This window comes from Cebus imitator, unplaced genomic scaffold (genome assembly GCF_001604975.1).
Source record: "Cebus imitator isolate Cc_AM_T3 unplaced genomic scaffold, Cebus_imitator-1.0 Scaffold24, whole genome shotgun sequence".
NCBI lineage: Eukaryota > Metazoa > Chordata > Mammalia > Primates > Cebidae > Cebus > Cebus imitator.
Window position 1 is genome coordinate 9,490,843 of NW_016107339.1, and position 17,465 is coordinate 9,508,307.

At 54.5% G+C, this 17,465-nt stretch overlaps 3 protein-coding genes across 5 annotated transcripts in view; 1 reads left to right on the plus strand and 2 right to left on the minus strand.

Annotated features, from left to right (window-relative positions):
• The window catches only part of CPNE5 (copine 5), a 102,377-nt gene extending 97,953 nt beyond the window's left edge, over nt 1-4,424 (plus strand). For all 3 annotated transcript variants that reach the window (XM_017522587.2, XM_017522584.2, XM_017522585.2), the window contains 4 exons: nt 61-163; nt 889-946; nt 1,448-1,521; nt 2,705-4,424. In XM_017522587.2, coding sequence (XP_017378076.1) covers nt 61-163; nt 889-946; nt 1,448-1,521; nt 2,705-2,923 — 454 coding nt within the window. In that variant the 3' untranslated portion in view covers nt 2,924-4,424. The remainder of the gene's footprint in view (nt 1-60; nt 164-888; nt 947-1,447; nt 1,522-2,704) is intronic.
• Nucleotides 4,425-7,309: 2,885 nt separating this feature from the next.
• Nucleotides 7,310-9,177, minus strand: LOC108299986 (protein trapped in endoderm-1-like). The gene has a single exon (XM_017522588.2). The coding sequence runs from the start codon at nt 8,217-8,219 to the stop codon at nt 7,551-7,553; it is 669 nt and encodes a 222-aa protein (XP_017378077.1). The 5' UTR covers nt 8,220-9,177; the 3' UTR covers nt 7,310-7,550.
• A 3,691-nt stretch (nt 9,178-12,868) lies between these two features.
• RAB44 (RAB44, member RAS oncogene family) overlaps nt 12,869-17,465 on the minus strand; it is a 36,304-nt gene continuing 31,707 nt past the window's right edge. The window contains exons 13-15 of the mRNA XM_017522592.2: nt 17,341-17,442; nt 15,094-15,170; nt 12,869-13,487 (exon numbers count right to left, since the gene is read on the minus strand). Coding sequence (XP_017378081.1) covers nt 13,397-13,487; nt 15,094-15,170; nt 17,341-17,442 — 270 coding nt within the window. The 3' untranslated portion in view covers nt 12,869-13,396. The remainder of the gene's footprint in view (nt 13,488-15,093; nt 15,171-17,340; nt 17,443-17,465) is intronic.

Here is a 17,465-nt window from a genome sequence, read left to right on the forward strand (position 1 = left end):
AGGGTCCTTGTTTAGTGGGGAACGTGCCCAGAGACCTCAGCCTGTGCCTGCCCCACCCAGGAACGCGGCGGCCGTGCAGGATGGCTCCCAGTACTCCGTGCTGCTCATCATCACCGACGGGGTCATCTCGGACATGGCGCAGACCAAGGAGGCCATCGTCAACGTAAGCAAGGAGTGTGCAGTGGGGGAGGCAGTTGGAGGGGTGTCTTCCTCCCCCTTAGTGGGATCCTGGGGGTGTGCCCACCTCCTTAACTTTAGGGAAATGCTTGGTGGTGACTTGGGTGTGGCTTCTCCTTTCCCTCCCTCACTGGGCCCCACTGTCCTCATCCACCTCCTCGCTTCTGGCTGCAGAGCCCAGTGCTGGAGAGTGGCTTCTGGAGGGTGGAAGGGGTGCCCGGATCATGAGAGAGATGGCTGGTGAGCTCTGTTCCCACCTCGTAGGAGTCACACTGGGTGATCTACTGCCTCTAGACCTGGGTGGCTCCCTCATTAACTCATCTGTAGGACCGCTTCCCCTTTCCCCAGGCCGCCTGGCCAGGTGGAGGGCGTGGGAGGGGAGTTGGGGAAGCGCAGGAACACGGCTCCCTGAGCCGGTGGTCTTCCTGTAAGAGGGGAGGGGGTGACTCACTAAAGCAGACCTATGACCCATTCCCCCCCCCCGACACCCTCCCTCTCTCCTCCGGGCCACCGCAGCCTGGATTCCCTCCTCTTTATTTCTGAGTGCCCCTTCCTCTCCCTCCCCCTTTTCTGTGTTCCTCTGTCTCTCCGTGTTCACTCTTGTTTCTTTCCTGCTCCCCACCCCTTGCTGTCCCTCCCCTCATCTCTCCTTCCTTTTAACTGGGTCCCAAATGGGTCCAACGTTCCCCCACCCCCTATGCTGTCTCCCAGGCTGCCAAGCTCCCCATGTCCATCATTATCGTCGGCGTGGGCCAGGCAGAGTTCGATGGTGAGTCCGGCTGCTGCCCTCCCCTTCTTTCCTACCCTAACCATCCTCTCCCTCCCAACTAGATGTTTCCCCAGAGGCTCCAGGCCCCTGGGAATGACCCCTCCCAAAAGAGTGAGAGCTGCAGCCTGGGGGTGTGAGTCTGGGTGAGTGTGCAGGGCGCGGGGTGTGTTTGTTTGCACAGAGAGGGGTGTGTCGGGTCAGGGTGTGCACCCACACCCACATCCCAAGGCTGTGGGGAGGAGGCTTCAAGTCACTCCTTTCTCCTCCAGGCCTGGGAGTCTGGGGAGGGTAGGGAGCCGAGGCACTGGGCTCGAAGTCAGAGGCTCACCTGACCGGGCTCCTCCTGGCTCCTGGCCTCATTCCTCCTCTCTTACACGGGGGATGGGCCAACAGTCTCCGGCCCGGATTGGCCTGGGATGGAAGGACAAGTCCACTGTCCTGTCTGCCCCAGGGGTCCACCATTAATCTCATCCTCCCCCCATGACACCCCTCCTCTCACAGCCATGGTGGAGCTCGATGGCGACGACGTGCGGATCTCCTCCCGGGGGAAGCTGGCTGAACGCGACATTGTCCAGGTGAAGCCCAGGCCCTGCCTGCCCCACAGGGAATTCAGGAGCCCCTCTAGCCAGGCGGACTTCCCAGCCCCTGGGGGCTTCCCTGGAGAAGGGCCAGGAGGGAGGCACTGGGAGCCCCAAAGTGGCCTGGCCACCATGGAAAGGAGCAGGAGTCAGTCCTCGGCCTTGCTGCGCTCCGGGCTGGGTCCCTCCCTGTCATGTCCGGGATACACACCTAACATTGCGGTGCCCAGCCAAAGGCCAGAACCCTCTGCCAGCTCTTCCTCGGCCCCCAGATCTCTGTGGTCAGCCTCGTTCTGTTTTTTTTCTGTCCCTTTTGAAGCCCAAGGCAGTGTCTTCAGCATTGCTGCAGCCTTCTCCACGAATGGGCACTGCTTGGTTAACTGAATCAATGCTAGGATCTCCATGAAGGATGCAAATATAAGGAGCAGAAAGGTCTTTATCCTTAGGGAATTCCCATGCAGTCACGTGGAAGAATGCACCCTCCAAAAGCACTTCCCCCCTTGTCCCCTGCCGATGAGGCCTTAGTGCTTAGGAGATGAAGCAGACAAAGCTGACATCCTCCATACCCGCTTGGTTTAAAAATTGGGGACCAGTATGCCAGGTGTGGAGACCAAACATAGGGGGCTGGAAACCAGGGCAAGGACAGCCTGGGAGGTGGGACCGGGCTGTGCCAAGGTCCGGAGGCAGGGGTGAGCCGGAGGCACTCAGGATGGAGGGCACCCCCGGGGATAAAGCCAGATGGGCCTGGCGTTAGGTGTTGGCCAGATTAGCCCCAGAGAGAAAAGGGATGAAGAGAGGCCGGAGAGAGAGGGCCCTGCTGGACAGGTGGGAGGAGACCCAGGAGGCACGTGCCCCAGAAGTCAGGGGATTCAGTTGGCCTTTCGGAAGCAGCTGCTGCGTGCCTGTGCTCAGTGCCGAGGTGGAGGAATCTTGCTCAGTGGCGTATCCTGGCCTGGAACAGGCCTCAGTATTTGTCGAGTGAATGAAAGAATAGTGACTAGGACTACAGTCACTTACTCCCAAATGCAGGGAGCTGGGGAACACAGTCCCTCACGTAATTCACAAAGGTGGGGGACTGAGTGAAGTGAGCAGAGGCTGGGAATGCAGCCCCAGGCCTGGAGATTTTGGGGGCCAGGGTCCTGCCAGAGGCACTGCCTGACCCTGCCCTCCCAATTACTAGTTTGTGCCCTTCCGGGACTACGTGGACCGCACAGGCAACCACGTGCTGAGCATGGCCCGCCTGGCCCGAGACGTGCTGGCAGAGATCCCCGACCAGCTGGTGTCCTACATGAAGGCACAGGGCATCCGCCCTCGCCCCCCACCCGCCGCACCAACCCACTCGCCCACACAGTCCCCAGCCCGCACACCCCCTGCTTCCCCTCTGCACACGCACATCTGAACCTCGTCTCAGCAGGCAGGTGGCTGGGGCCTGTGAGAGACCAGGCCAACAGGAGGCCTGGCCCCCAGACTCCCCGCAGTGGGCCTGCCCAGCCTTTGGGACATCTGTGTGCCTGGGAGACTGCCAGGGGGTGGGGCTTCTGGAGACCCCTCCTCAATTTCCTGGCCTCACTTACTGCCCAAACCCAAGGAATTGCTGGGCATGGGTGACAGAGGGGTCCACAGGGTTCAGTGACCCAGCTCTTCTCTTCTTCCCTAGTATCTGGCTCAAGCCCAGCCAGGAAGGTATAAACAATCAGGGTGATTGGGGTCCCCGTCACCCACCCCCAGCCGTCCTGTTTGCTTACCTGTCACCCTGAAGCCTGGGCTCGGCCGCCTCCAGCCCTCCATCTACTTCCCATCCTCCCATAGCATCTCCTCCAATCCCTGACCCCTGCCCTGTGGTCTGCCTTTGCCCGATTTCCAGTGAGCCCCAGGAGGCTGATGACGGGTTTGCAGGAAGGCCTGAGCATGTGCCCCCTCCCAGGGACACTGGATGCATCAGGAGCCCTGGGGACCCATGGGGTGCTGTAGTCATGGACCGTAGGCCACGTGATGGGCCTGAAGTGGAGGCTGCTCAGCACAGAGCCCTTTCTGGTGCCTCTCGAGCTCAGTACGATGCAGGTTCTAGACACACAGATCCACAGGCCTCTCCCTGGTGTGGGCCCACAGGCACTTCCATGGTTGACTCCTGGCTTCAGGAATCCCTTCCTCCCTGCGGAGGCTTCCCAGGGCCCTCGGTGCCCACACCTCTGCCCACCTGGAGGCCTGGGCAAGGAGTGGCTCACTATGAGGCTAGTGAGACAGGAGTCCTGTCTCATGAGGCCATCCCATGAGGCTAGGAGACAACAGTCCCGGGTTGGAGCCCTGCCTCCCTCCGCTGCCTAGTGTGGGAACCCCAGCAAGGCCCTTCTACCTTTTGGGCCTCAGTTCCCATGTCTGTATAACAAGAGGATTGACCAGATGGCCCCAGGTTTTCCTTTAGGTCTGACGTCCTGAGGGTCATTCATCCCACGCCCACGTCCCCCCATCCCACTCGTAACCGATGCAGCCCTTTACACGAGGCCACCTTGGCTTTTGGGTCACCCTGTTCCATCCCATCACCCCAAATGCACCCTAGTCCTTCAGCCTTGGGCTCTGGCATCTGAGCCCAAGCTCCTGCCCCTGCTGTGGGAAAGGTGGGGAAGAAGGGACCCTCCCTCCTGGGCCCACCCAGCCGCCCAGCCTTTGCCCACTCAGGCAGCAGGTCATGCATGCCAGTCCCCGTTGCCGCATGGAGCTCCTCAGCCCTCTGCCCTCTCCGCGCGTGGTGGAGACGAGGCCCCCGTCTTCCGCCTGCCTCCGCTTTCCCCTGTCACGCATGGTGGTGGTGTTCCTATGGTGTCTGGTTCTGTGCCCGTCTCTGAGACAGTCTCTGTGTGGAATTTGCCTTAAACTAAAGCAAATTTGGTTCTTTTAGTAAAGGACAATGTGTTTCTTTCTTCTCTGAAAAATAGCACAGATGCTGCTGTTAGACAGTGTCCAGGTTCTCCTCTGTGGCTTCCTTCAATTCTACGATTCAGTGGGATTTACAAGGAAAGGCCACGTGCCACACTGTGTGCTAGGCATGGAGGATGCAGCCGTGAACAAAACACAGACCCTGTCCCCGCATGGGGCTTACAACACACACACACAAATAATATGGGAGAAACACAGTGAACATTTAAACAAATAGGCTAATCACATAATTTCAGGTGACACCAAGAGTTCTAAAGAGACATTGGGCTGAGCACAGTGGCTCACGCCTGTAATCCCAGCACTTTGGAAGGCTGAGGCGGCTGGATCACGAGGTCAAGAGATCAAAACATCCTGACCAACATGGTGAAACCCCGTCTCTAATAAAAATAGAAAAATTAGCCAGGCGTGGTAGGAGGCACCTGTAGTCCCAGCTACTCAGGAGGCTGAGGCAGGAGAATAGCTTGAACCCAGGAGGCGGAGGTTGCAGTGAGCTGAGATGATGCCACTGCACTCTAGCCTGGTGACAGAGCAAGACTATCTCAGAAAAAAAAAAAAAAAAGAGAGAGAAATGAGGGAGAAAGAGGGTGACGTTTTAAATAAGGTGGTGGGAGAGGGCTTCTCTGAGGAGGTCTTGGTTGAGGTGAGCCCCCAGGAAGTGAGACAGGGAGCCCCACTAACATCTGGGGAAGGGGGCTCTCAGTAGAGGGACCAGCAGGTGCAAAGGCCCTGTGGTAGGAGCATGCCCAGTGGTGTGTTTGCAGGAGAGTGAGGCTGGTGTGGCTGGAGCTGAGGACAGGAAGTGGAAGCGTTAGAGGTAGGGTTGGAGAGTGAAGAAGCCAGAATCCACGGGCCATGTAGGCCATGATGAGGCTTTTGGCATTTACTTAGTAAAATGAGAAGCCATTGAGGAGGTGAGAGAAGTCATCAGAATCTCCTCTAAAATAAATGGATTGTTTTATTGCATTTGATCGCTCATTCACTCATCCCCCAACAAGTATTCACCAGACATTAGTGCCAGGCCCCACTCAGGTATCGGAGACCAGGCTGGAGACGCACACATAGAGCTGCACTCTCAGGGGTGCCCCTGCTCAGGGGCAGTGAGCGAGGAAAGCCTACAACAATGGGGCACTGATGCCAAGCCATCAGGAGGGGCTGAGTGATCTGTGGCCACCAGAGTAACTGTGCCATGAGGAGTCCTGCAGCCCCTGCGCAATGGGGTCGTCACCACCACCCGGCCCTTGCGGGGTCATCGCTTGGCCAGAGTGATCAGTACAGATGTGACATACACCCAGGACCCACTGCATTGTAGGTGCCTAAGAAACACTGCTTTCCTCTTGTCCCTCTTCACACATACATCCCTGTGGCCCTCAGGGACCAGGATCATAGCAAAAGGGGATTCCTCCCTTCTCCGGGCAGGTTTGTTCCCAGGTTAGCCCTCCAGGCAGCCATTCCCACCCTGGACATCACATGAAATTTAGAACGAATTAGACCAAAGTTTGGGACCTGTCTGCTCCTGATGATTTTTTAGTAAATGGGTGCTGATTCACGGCTGTCCCTATAATTACATGCCCCTGTGACTTACATTCTGATACGCTTTGAGTGGGAACAGGGTGGGGTCACAGCTTGGAAGGAGGGAAGTTCCCATAACCGGCAGCTCCTGTCACCTCACCACAGGCTCTGTGGGAAAGTGTCAGGAGAGGGTGACTGCCTGGCAGGGGGACTGAGGTGCAGAGCCACTGCCAGGGGCGGGACGGGACGCCAAGAGCATCTTTCCCATGCCTGACACTGCTGTATCTCTCGCGGTTCTTTCCCAAGGTGTGTGCCACGGATCGCTGGTTCCCTGGCATGGAGTTAGGGAACCTGCCTGCCGTGAGCCCCTCTCCGAGAGTCTCAGTGGCCTTTTGGGTATTCAAGGCTCTGATAAGTCCTACGGCAAAGAGATCAGTTTGATTTGCTTCAACCCAATGTTTCTCAAGCTTTGTACCACAGAGTAGGATGGTGTGTGTGTGTGTGTGTGTGTGTGTGTGTGTGTGTGTGTGTGTGTGTTTTGCTGGTAACACCATCACCAACAAAACACATCACCAAGCAAAACACACACCAAGCTGTCTTGGGAATTTCAGTAGAGACAATCTCCCAGGTTTCCAGGCCAACACAGAAGCCTGAGGCCATCCCTGAGCAGGCCAGACGGAGGGCATGGAGGGTGGGAAAGATGGGACCTCGAATTGGGCTCTGGGGAGAAGAAAAGCCCTCCTCTTGTCCACTCACCTCAAATGCCCCTGAATAAAAATAATAACAGTAGCAATGACCAGCACGCATATGCACTTACTAAGCATCCTTCTAAGCACTTTACATGTGTTTAGTAAATTCATCTTCATAACAACCCTGTGAGAAAGGTATGTACTCTCATCCCATTTTCCAGATGAGAACACTGAGACAGCGCATAAGGGCCTTCCTTGCTCAGGATCACACAGTTAGAGAGCAGTGGAACCTACAGGTATCTGAGCCTGAAGGTGGAGTGAGAAGATCCACCCGGTTACCTAGAGATGTGAGCTCTAGCTGAGCCATTTCGTTGCTTTGTGACCTTGGTTGGGCCATCTGCCCTCTGGGTCTCAGTCTCTCCACTGATAAAATAGAGGGGGTGGGCTCTCAGGTCCCTAAGGGTCTTCTCAGCTCCCTTGAATCTCAGCCCCTCTATTAGCCTATACTCTTAGATGCCCCCCGCCCCCAGGCCCCACAGGCCTCCTGGGGCCCTGTCATGGCCAGGCTGGACCAGTCGCCATCACTGAGGCCACCACTCCCACACCTCTGGGATGCCTGGCCATCGTCGGCCTGCAGAAGAGGTCCCTGAGTCCTGCCTGGAAGGGGCGGGAGAGGTAGAAGCAGAGGATAGGGCTGACAGAGCAATTGGAGTAGGCCAGGATGGTGCAGAGGCTGGGGGCCACAAAGGCAGCTGGGGAGGCAGGCAGGTGGTCCATGGCTGCCACGTAGCCCAGCATGGAACAGGGCCCTCACATCAGCACAAAAGCCACCAGCACCACAAGGATGAGCCCTGTGTTCTCTTGGTGCTCCTGGATGCTCTCCCCCACAGGGCCTCAGGGCTGTGTCCACAGGAGCCAGCCCACGTGGCTGAAAGAGCAGCCCAGCCCCAGCATGCATGGCAGGAAGGCCAGGGCTCCCAGCAGGCTGAAGGAGCAGGAGGTCCCAGCAGGGCTCAGGAGCAAGATGCAGGCCCGGGTCTCAGGAGCCCATGCTGTCTCCTGCTCCACTGCCACCCACTGGAACAGCCAGTTGGGCGGGGATGCGGTAAGGCCCAGGGCCCACATGGCCCCACAGAGCAGCAAGCGGGTGCTCCAGCCGGCTGGGAAGGCCACGTCAGGCTGGGCCACAGCCATGTGGCACAGAAGAGCCGTGGCCACCATGCTGTAGAAGGTGCAGAACATGGTGGCTGTGTTGGTGGCCTGGCTAATGGTACAGATGGCAGGGCCCAGCCACCAGTCATGCTGCAGGAAGCTGAGCAGCAGCACGGGCACGACACAGGCCACGAAGAACAGGTCAGATAGTGTGATGTTCATCATGAGACTGTGGGTCAGGGCATGGAGCAGGTGGGGGGTGCCCAGGCCCCGGCCCACCGCCAGCAGCGTGAGCCCATTAGCTGCCAGCCCCACCAGCAGGACAAGGCTGCAGACCCCAGCAAAGACGAGTTGGAGCAGTTGCTCAGGAGTGGCTGTGAGCTGGGTGATGAACGTGGCATTTGGCTGCATTCTCCTGTTTCAGATACACAAGGGCAAAGTAGAAACCAGCCAGCACCAAAGGCCGCCTTCCCCGTTCCTGCTGAGCCTCCTGTTTTCACAGACCCCTTCATGTAGTGGGCCCGGATACATGCCTGTCCTCGGCACACACTAGTCCCACCACTAGTACGGACTCCATCCGTACCATGGGTTCAAATCCTGGCTCTGCTACTTGCTAGCTTCAGTACCCTAGGAAAGCTATTTATTTATTTAGAGATGGAGTCTCACTCTATCACCCAGGCTAGGGCGTGATCTTGACTCACTGCAACCTCCACCTCCCGGGTTCAAGCAATTCTCACGCCTCAGCCTCCCAAAGTGCTGGGATTACAGGCGTGACCCACTGCATCTGGCCCCTGGGAGAGTTACTTAATGTTTCTCTATCTCAATTTCCTCAGCTGTAAGAAAGCAAGGAAATAAAAGAAATAAAACAGACGTCAATAGTAACTGTCGTAAGTGGTAAGACTCGGGTAATTTTCATTTTCTTCTTTAAAATTTATTTCTAAAATTTCTGCAGGGAGTACACATTGCTTTCACAATCTGATAAATGTATATGTACATACACACATATGTATCTAGTTTTTGACAAAACCCTACCCTGTGAAATAAGCAGGTTTAATGTGAGGTTCAAATGGGAAAGTGGCTCTAAAAGGGCTTTGAGAAGGTGTGAAGCCCCTCCTAGTGGTTCCCAAGCTTCTTGGGACCACCTGGGGAGTTTCACAAATACGGAAGCCCGGGTCCCGCCCCCAGAGACATGGTGCAGTTGGTCTGGGCTTTGGCATTTTTGAAAGATCGCAGATAGACGGGGTGCGGTGGCACAGGCCTGTAATCCCAGCACTTTGGGAGGCCGAGGCGGGCAGATCACAAGGTCAAGAGATCGAGATTATTATGGCCAACATGCTTAAACCCCGTCTCTACTAAAAATACAAAAATTAGCTGGGCGTGGTGGCGCGCACCTGTAGTCCCAGCTACTCGGGAGGCTGAGGCAGGAGAATTGCTTGAACATGGGGGTGGAGATTGCAGTGAGTCGAGAGTGTGCTACCATACTCCAGCCTGGCCACAGAATGAAACTCCATCTCAAAAAAAAAAAAAAAATTTAAAAGGAAAGATCCCAGATAATTCTAAGAGCAGACCAGCTTGGGAATCACTGCCCTCTAGGTTGTGCTGTGCAGGTCCCTGGCAGGGTGGGAGCAGTCTGCACCCAGCAGTCAGACCTTTCTCCTCATCCCCACTCTGTCGCACATGTCAAGGTCAGAGTCCTCCCAAGAGTCCGATTGGGAGGACTCTGGCTGGAAGATGGGATGTAGACATCCTAGAGTCAGCCCAGCGGCTGACGTCACCATTGGCCACCCTGCAGGCCCGGCCAGGGCCCCAGAGCTTTAGCTGGAGAGAGCCTTGCCTGCCAACTGAGTACATATTTCCTGAGCATTTGCTTTGGACCAGATTCCGGGAATCCAGCAGCAAACAAGACACAGCAGAGGAGTTCTCATTGGAGTTATCCCCCACTTTTCTCCCACACTGCGGTGGGGGCTGAAGACACCTTTCTCCTGCAGGCTCAAAGCCAGTTTTGAAGGAGTCTCTGAGTCCCTCCTGCAGAGCCCCAGCCTGGGGGACTTAGCTTAGTCTCTGGGGTCCCAGGGCAGCAGCGTGCCTGAGGGCAGCGGAGGAGTGACTGGAGAGGGGCCGCTGTGAATTCTGATGCCGGCCACCCTCCCGGTCCCACCAGCTCCAGGGACTGCAGGAGGAGGGGAAATGAAGGACCTGTCCAAGCACCCCAGCTGCTCTGGATGAAAGCTGTCATCCAGCCACGTTCCTGGCATTTGTCACTTCCTTTTCGTCTCTTTTTCCTGGTCCACACCCACCAATGATGTGGACTATTACTGGAGAGGAATTGGCAGGGAGCAATACGAGGCTTGAGGGACCTGGCCCCTGCCTCTGATTCCCTGAAGCATCCATATCTTCCTGTAAGCAGCTGCATAACTTCAGGGTTAAGTCTGTGGGTATCAGGAGCTTGGGTTTAACACCGGCTCCAGCACTTATTCACTACGGGACTGTGGACAAGCTGCTCAGCCTCCCTATGCAGTACTTTCCTCTTTTGTAATTTGGGGAGAATGTACCCGATGGTGTGAGGACTAAATGAAGTAACATGACCTAAGTGCTCAGAACGGTGCCTGGCACAAAGTAGGCACTGGGTAAAGGAGGGCTGTCATTCTGCCCCAATCACCCTCAGTTCCAGCAAGCGTTCTTCTCTTAGAGCTCCTGCCCAACCTTCTTTCTATCCCCCTGCCCTCCCTTCTCATTCCACAGCCTGAGTCTTGTCAGCCCACTCCTTTTGTAAAGGGTGCCTCCTTTTCTTAATCAGACTCTGGCTAAGCCTAAGCCAGAGCCCCCTTGGCTGACATGCCCCAATAACTCACCACTTGCCTGGAAGTTCCCTCTGAAGTCTACCTGGAGTTTCTCCTGCTGCTGTCATTGCCTGCTTTGTGCTGCTCTGAGGTTCCTGGGTCCTGTTCCCCGGCTTGTGAGTCCTCTGGCAGTGGGAAAGGCTGGTGGTCCTTGTACAGCTGTGCCCTGACCAGCAGGTGGGTCCCACCCGAGAAAGCCAAGAAGGGGTTCTGGGCAGTGTGGAGTCTCTCCCAGAACTCCATCTCCTAGGAGCCTGAGCTGCCTGAGGCCAGAGCAGAACTGAGATGAGAGGGGGAGGCCTGGGGGCCACTCCGGTACTGGGCCCCCAAAGGACAGGGGCTATGTCTTATGTCTGCTGGACTGCCTCTCCCAGGAACCACAATCTGCCTACCTGCCTCATTCACTCCCTGGCCCACAGGACAGAGATGTTGGTGCTTGCCCCAGAGAAAGAGCCATTAGCAACTTCAGGACCTGTTTCCCATCCTGACCCAGGGCCAGCATCACTCACTCCAGCCCACCTCTCTCTCTCTCTCTCTCTCTCTCTCTCTCTCTCTCTGAGCATACCACAGCCCAGGAACTGCTCAGTTCAGGGGCAAGACTGTGGGCTGTGGGAGAGGATCCGAGACGGGAGAAGATGTTGGGGTAAAAAGGGATCAGCGAAGGGCCCAGTAAAAGAATCAGCTGGACCAGGCCAGATGTGGTGGCCCACGCCTGTAATCCCAGCACTTTGGGAGGCCGAGGCATGTGGATCACAAGGTCAGCCTGACCAACATGGTGAAACCCCATCTCTACTAAAAATACAAAAGTTAGCTGGGCATGGTGGCATGGGCCTGTAATCTCCACTACTCAGAAGGCTGAGGCAGGAGAATCGCTTGAACCTGGGAGGTGGAGGTTGCAGTGAGCTGAAATTGCACTATTGTACTCCAGTCTGGGCAACAGAACAAGGCTCTGTCTCAAAAAAAATAAATAAATAAAAAATAAAAATCAGCTAGACCATGGGAATCATCCACATGGAGTCTGGAGGTTGGATGGGATCCATTGAGGGCATCTAATCCAACCTTGGTGGCTTCGGATGCTAGGATCCTCTTCCTCATCTTTTGCCAGGCGTCACCTGGCTTCTGCTTGTGTGCCTCTGGTGATGGAAGGCTCACTGCTGCTGAGACATTCCTTGCAGAACTGAGAAGAGGGATCGGGGCCAGGTCCTAAGACTGTGTGATTCAACAGCCCCCGTCACTTCCTCTTTCTCCTTTATTCTCTCTCTCTCTGTAACTCTATTCCTTGAACTGTCTTTGTTTGTCCCTCTATGAAACAGGGGTTTCTGTTGATTCCACCAGGAAATTCCCCATCACCTGAAGGATTACAAAATACCAAACAGGCTGGGCACAGTGGCTCGCACCTGTCATCCCAGCACTTTGGGAGGTTAAGGAGGGAGGATCCCTTGAGCCCAGGAGTTTGAGACCAGCCTAGGCAACATAGCAAGACCTTGTCTTTGCAAATAACTAAAAAATTAGCCAGGTGTGGTGGCTTGTGCCTGTGGTCCCAGCTACTTGGGAGACTGAGGTGGGAGGATCGCTTGAGCCCAGACAGTGAGGCTGCAGCAGATGGCGATCGTGCCAGTGCACTCCAGCCTGGGCAACGGAGAGACCCTGTCTCAAAAAACAGACAAACTCAGCACCTGGCACATGTTGTACATTCAATTCGTGGTGATGGGAAGATGTGACACACATACAAACAGACCATGGACGATGGGTCGGTAGTCTCTCTAAGACTCTAAGGCAAGCTCTCTGAGGGTACTGGAAACCCCAGCCTAGCTGATAAGGTGTACTCACCATTCAGAAGGTGACTATTATGGAATTCTGGAAACTTCTGCAAAAGCTCCAAAGAGGAGTGTGTGAATGATTCTGAGTCTAGGTTCCCCAGCTGCTTGGAGCCCCCAGCCACACCCTAGCTGCCCCTCAAATGCATCCAGAGACTGACAACTGAGGGTAAAGTCCTGTGCTTGGGGACACCGTGGCCTTAGGGCAGGGGGCAGGACCCCTGAATGTGACCCCTGGGAGATGTGATTCGGATCATGGAGAATGGGAGTGAGGTTGGGGCTCTGGAAGACAGGAGGACATCGGGGCATAGCAGGGGTCTTCGGAACATTACTCCTCCCAGGAACTGGATTCTGCTGGGAAGACAGCCCATGAGACCAGGTTAACAGCGCCCTGCCGGGCAGAGCACACAGGGACTGCTCTAACACCGAGCAATCTGTGATTAACAGGCTACACCAATTAGGAGCCAGCAGCACCCAAGGGAGCTCCTTGGGAAGTTTCTCTCCTCCTTCTCAACATCTCCTTTTCTGATTATGTAATGATTGCCCAGTTATTGTTGAAACTCTAAAAATACAAATATGTGTAAAATGGAAAATAACACCCCCCACATTCACCCTATAATTTTATCACCCACAGATGTGTGCTCAATATTTTGGTGTATTTTCCTTAAGCTGTTTTTCTAGACTCTTCCTTTCTTTGGGGAGTTCTGCCGTACCCCTGCCCCCCATGCCTTGTTCACTCTCAGCAAATCCCTTCTTTTGGAGCGTGAAGGGCAGAGGCGATGCGGCCCTGGGATCTGAGTCCTGATTTGAGAAGGATTTTCCTGAACTTCCAAGCAGGTCCTCTCTGTCGTTGCTGTCCAGGAAGGCAAGACAGGAGCTGAGGGACAGGAAACCCCAGGGGTGTCCATCCTACCCGGGACAGGACAGGCGGTCAGGAACAACAGCCAGATCTCTTGGGTGGCCTCTTGGGGGCCACCTCCACCAGTGAGCCCTTTAAGCTGTCTTCTTGCATCCTGAGTGACCTACGTGACAGTGGCCAGGCATCAGTACTCCCTCTCATCTCCCAGGGGCAGCATGGAAGGGCCCATGGGTGCAGCTTGGGGCTGGGAGGCTGCATCCGCAACCCCCACAGCAACTCCGCCCCTGCCCTGGACTCCACGTGGGACCAGAAGAACTGAGTCACGGAGACTTTGACCTTCTCTTTCTGGCCTACTGTGTGCCAAGCCCTGTGCAAGATTCTGACTATGACACAGAAGCCACCATTCCTTCCCTAGAGTAGTGAGAGAGAGACAGACAGGAAAAAGGGTGACTGCAACCCAGGAATGATGGGGAGACACACAGGGACTTCGCACCAGGTCCCGGAGGGATCTGGGGAGGAAGGGGATGTTGTCTGAGCTGAGACCTGAGCCATGGACACAGTTTGCCAGCAGAAGGGTTGCGGGGGGATTGCATCCCGGGCAGAGGGCTATGGCTCAGTGCCAAGAGAGAGCTTGGGGGCTGGGGAAGCAAAAGAAGGCCATTCATTTCTTCACGATATATTTACTGTGTGCCAGAGGGAGCTCGTCTGATCTAGCGCCCCACATCCCTGCCTCATTTCATTCATTTATGGAGCACCTAGGCCCCAGGTATGGGGAGGGGCTGAACAAAGCAGACACGGCCCTGACTTCCTGGACAACAAGAAAACAGATAAATGCATATATCGTTAATAGGATATATGTTGTCGTGCCAAGAAGGGCCATGAAGACAGAAACGGGGGCTGTGACCCAAAATAGTGGTGGGAGGTAGGTGATCAGGGAGGGGGTCTCCGAGTGGCTGGAATTTAGTGTGTATGTGTGTGCATGTGTGTGTGAATGTGGGTGTGTGTGAGTGTATATGAGGGTGTGTGTATATGAGTGTGTGAGTGTTAGTGTGTGTGTATGAGTATGTTTATCGGTGTATAAGTCTATGAATGTATGTGTCTATCAGTGTATGAGTGTGTATGTGTGTGTACATGTGTGAGTGTATCAGTGTGTAAGTGTATGAATGTGTGTGTGAGTGTGTATGATTGTGTGTATGTGTGTGCGTGTGTATAAGTGTGGGAGTATTCGTGTGAGTGTGTGTGGGTGTGTATGTGTGTGACTATGTGGGTGTGTGTGTGCATCAGTGTATGTGTGTGTATGTGTGTGAGTGTGTGGGGGTGTTATGAGAGTGTGTGAGACTGTGTGCTGTGTGCGTGCGTGCGTGCGTGTGTGTGTGTGTAGGGGTGGGGGAGATGGCACTGGAGATGCTGCAGGCCATTCCAAAGCATTTGGATTTTATTTTAAATCCATGGAAACTACTAGAAGGTTGGGAGCAGAAGAGAGATACTTCTTTTCTCAGCCTACTTTGCAAACGAGAAAACTGAGGCTTCAAGGCATTGGTGCCTGTGGGGAGTGATTCAGCGAATGGGAATGGCAGAGCTGGAGTCGGGAGACTCTCAGTGCAGTGCTCTCTCTCCCTCCTCAGACCGGTGAGCCCTGGTCTTTTTAACTGGGTGCTTCCCTGACCCATTTCCTCAGGATGGGCCTCCCCTTCCTGCCTGGGAGTCAGGAGTGGAGCTGGAGCTGTCCCAGCAGGTTCTGAAGGGGGTGGGGGGCGGGCAGCACTCACCTGGCCAGGTTTACCACGGGCTCCAGGATGTTGTGACCCAAGGCAGCACTGCACTCCCCAAAAGAGACCCCCAGCTCCTGCAGGCCAGACAGGGAGGCGCATATGTGGGGAGACTCTCTCTTGGGGGAGACCACTGAGAGGCCAGGCCAGGCCTCACCACCAAAGTCCTAGCTATCAGAGTCCCAGCGTGTCCCTAAGCCGACTTAAATGGCGAGACAGCCCCGTCTCAGTGTGGGCCACGGTCCCTGGCTGGAGCCCTTAGCCCACTGTCCCTTCACCCAGCTGGCCAAGGTGTCAAGGAGTCCACTCCAGAGACATTTCACAGCCTTCAGAGTGATGTGGGAGGCCTACATCCCAACTGGAGAGATGCCTCTGGGGACATTTTATAAATGTTAGCTATGTTTTTTGATTTCAAAAATATTTCATTGGGGGGATATTGGAAGATACAGTATAAGAAAGTACAAGCTCTGCCGGGCGCGGTGGCTCACACCTGTAATCTCAGCACTTTGGGAGACCGAGGCGGGGGGATCACAAGCTCGGCGGTTCATAACCAGCCTGGCCAACATAGTGAAACCCCGTCTCTACTAAAAATACAAAACATTAGCCCAGCATGGTGGCAGACGCTTGTAATCCTAGCTACTCAGGAGGCTGAGGCAGGAGAATCGCTTGAACCTGGGAGGCAGAGGTTGCAGTGAGCCGAGATCGTGCCATTGCACTCCGGCCTGGTGACAGTGTGAGACTCCGTCTCAAAAAAAAAAAAAAAAGAAAGGAAGTACAAGCTCAATATCTAAACCGCTGTTAGCATTTGGATGGATATTGTCATTCTGTTTAATATAACCCTTTTAAGGGGTGGAGGCTAAATGTCCTGTACAATTAGGTTAAACCATGTGAAATTGCTGTTTTTGGCATGCCCCAGTCAAATATCGGCAGCAATTTCATATGTTTCAACCTCACCTATATCTAGATTTGCAGCTGTTTATATGATTTTATATTATATTGTAAGCATTTCCCCCACACCCTTAAATATTTTTCCAAGACGGGATTCTGAATGGCAAATACTAACCTCTCATATGAACGTCCACAATTTAACCACCAATTGCTGCCAAATGTTTGTTCTTGTAAGTAGTATTTGAAAACCCTCATAAACGTGTTCGATTGTACGTTATACATGGGTATTCATTAGGTGTTCCTTTAGGGATTATTACTTCTGAGTCTTCCCTTAGGATAAATTGCTAGAGGAGGAATTACTATGTCAAAGGGATAAGTTATTACTTTTAAGAAAAAGGCTGGGCGTGGTGGCTCACTCCTGTAATCCCAGCACTTTGGGAGGCCGAGGCAGGCCGATCACCTAAGGTCAGGAGTTCCAGACCAGCCTGGGCAACATGTCGAAACCCCGTCTTTACTAAAAAAAAAAAAAATAGCCGGGCGTGGTGGCTCGTGCCTGTAATCCCAGCTACTCAGGAGGCTGAGGTGGGAGAATCTCTTGAACCCAGGTGGTGGAGGTTGCAGTGAGCCGGGATTGCACCACTGCACTCCAGCCTAAGCAACAGACCAAGACTCTATCTCAAAAAAAAAAAAAAAAAAAATCCCTTCAAGCCGGAGCCACGATGATGACGTCATGATTTATGAGAAATGGGAAGAGAAACAGGAAGGAAATACAGTATGGAAATGCCAGGAGGGACTGCGTGAGAGGTGGGGCGAGGAGTGATTTTTTCCTCTATTTATTACGCTCCAGATTTTCTGGAATGTGGTTAAATGCTATTCATGAATAAATAGGATCCACTGTCTGGCAGTGGGGCTTTTGATGTAATCATCCCAAGGGAGAATTTGAGTCTTAAAATAGGAGAACTTAGAAGGCAGCCCGTTAATTAGAGACCAGAGATAAAATTAAAATTTGATTGGGAATTTTAAGCAAAGCTTTTAAAACCTTTTTACTCTGAAGCTATTTCTTATGTAGGTGGGGACATGGTGTGGGAATATGCTAATTCAACAGTGAGGTTCCGGGTCCCGCCCACTACTGCAGCCTCGGGGGTGGGCTTAAGGCTGGTCTCCAGAGGCCGGGGCTGTGTGGGAGGCAGAGGCGGCCAGGCTGCTGTCCACTACGAACAGGCCTTTGGCTGGGGCAGGGGCAGGAATGGGAAATGGGTCCTTCTCAGCTGCCCAGGTCGGGTGATGCCTATCCACTTCCTGCCGGGGAGGTGTCTGCCCCGCCCACGCAGGGAGACAGGCTGATACCCAAGTGCCTACCTGGGCCAGCTGCTGCCCAGCTTCAGTGGGCACTTGCCGTTCCTCCTCACAGTCCATCTTGTTTCCCAGGAGAAGGATGGTCACCCCATCAGCCCCTGCATCCTGTGCACAGAACATGTCTCTCA

What these genes read in the sequence shown, in the direction of transcription:
- LOC108299986 (XM_017522588.2), bottom strand. Translation starts at nt 8,219, where the DNA reads ATGCAGCCAAATGCCACGTTCATCACCCAGCTCACAGCCACTCCTGAG.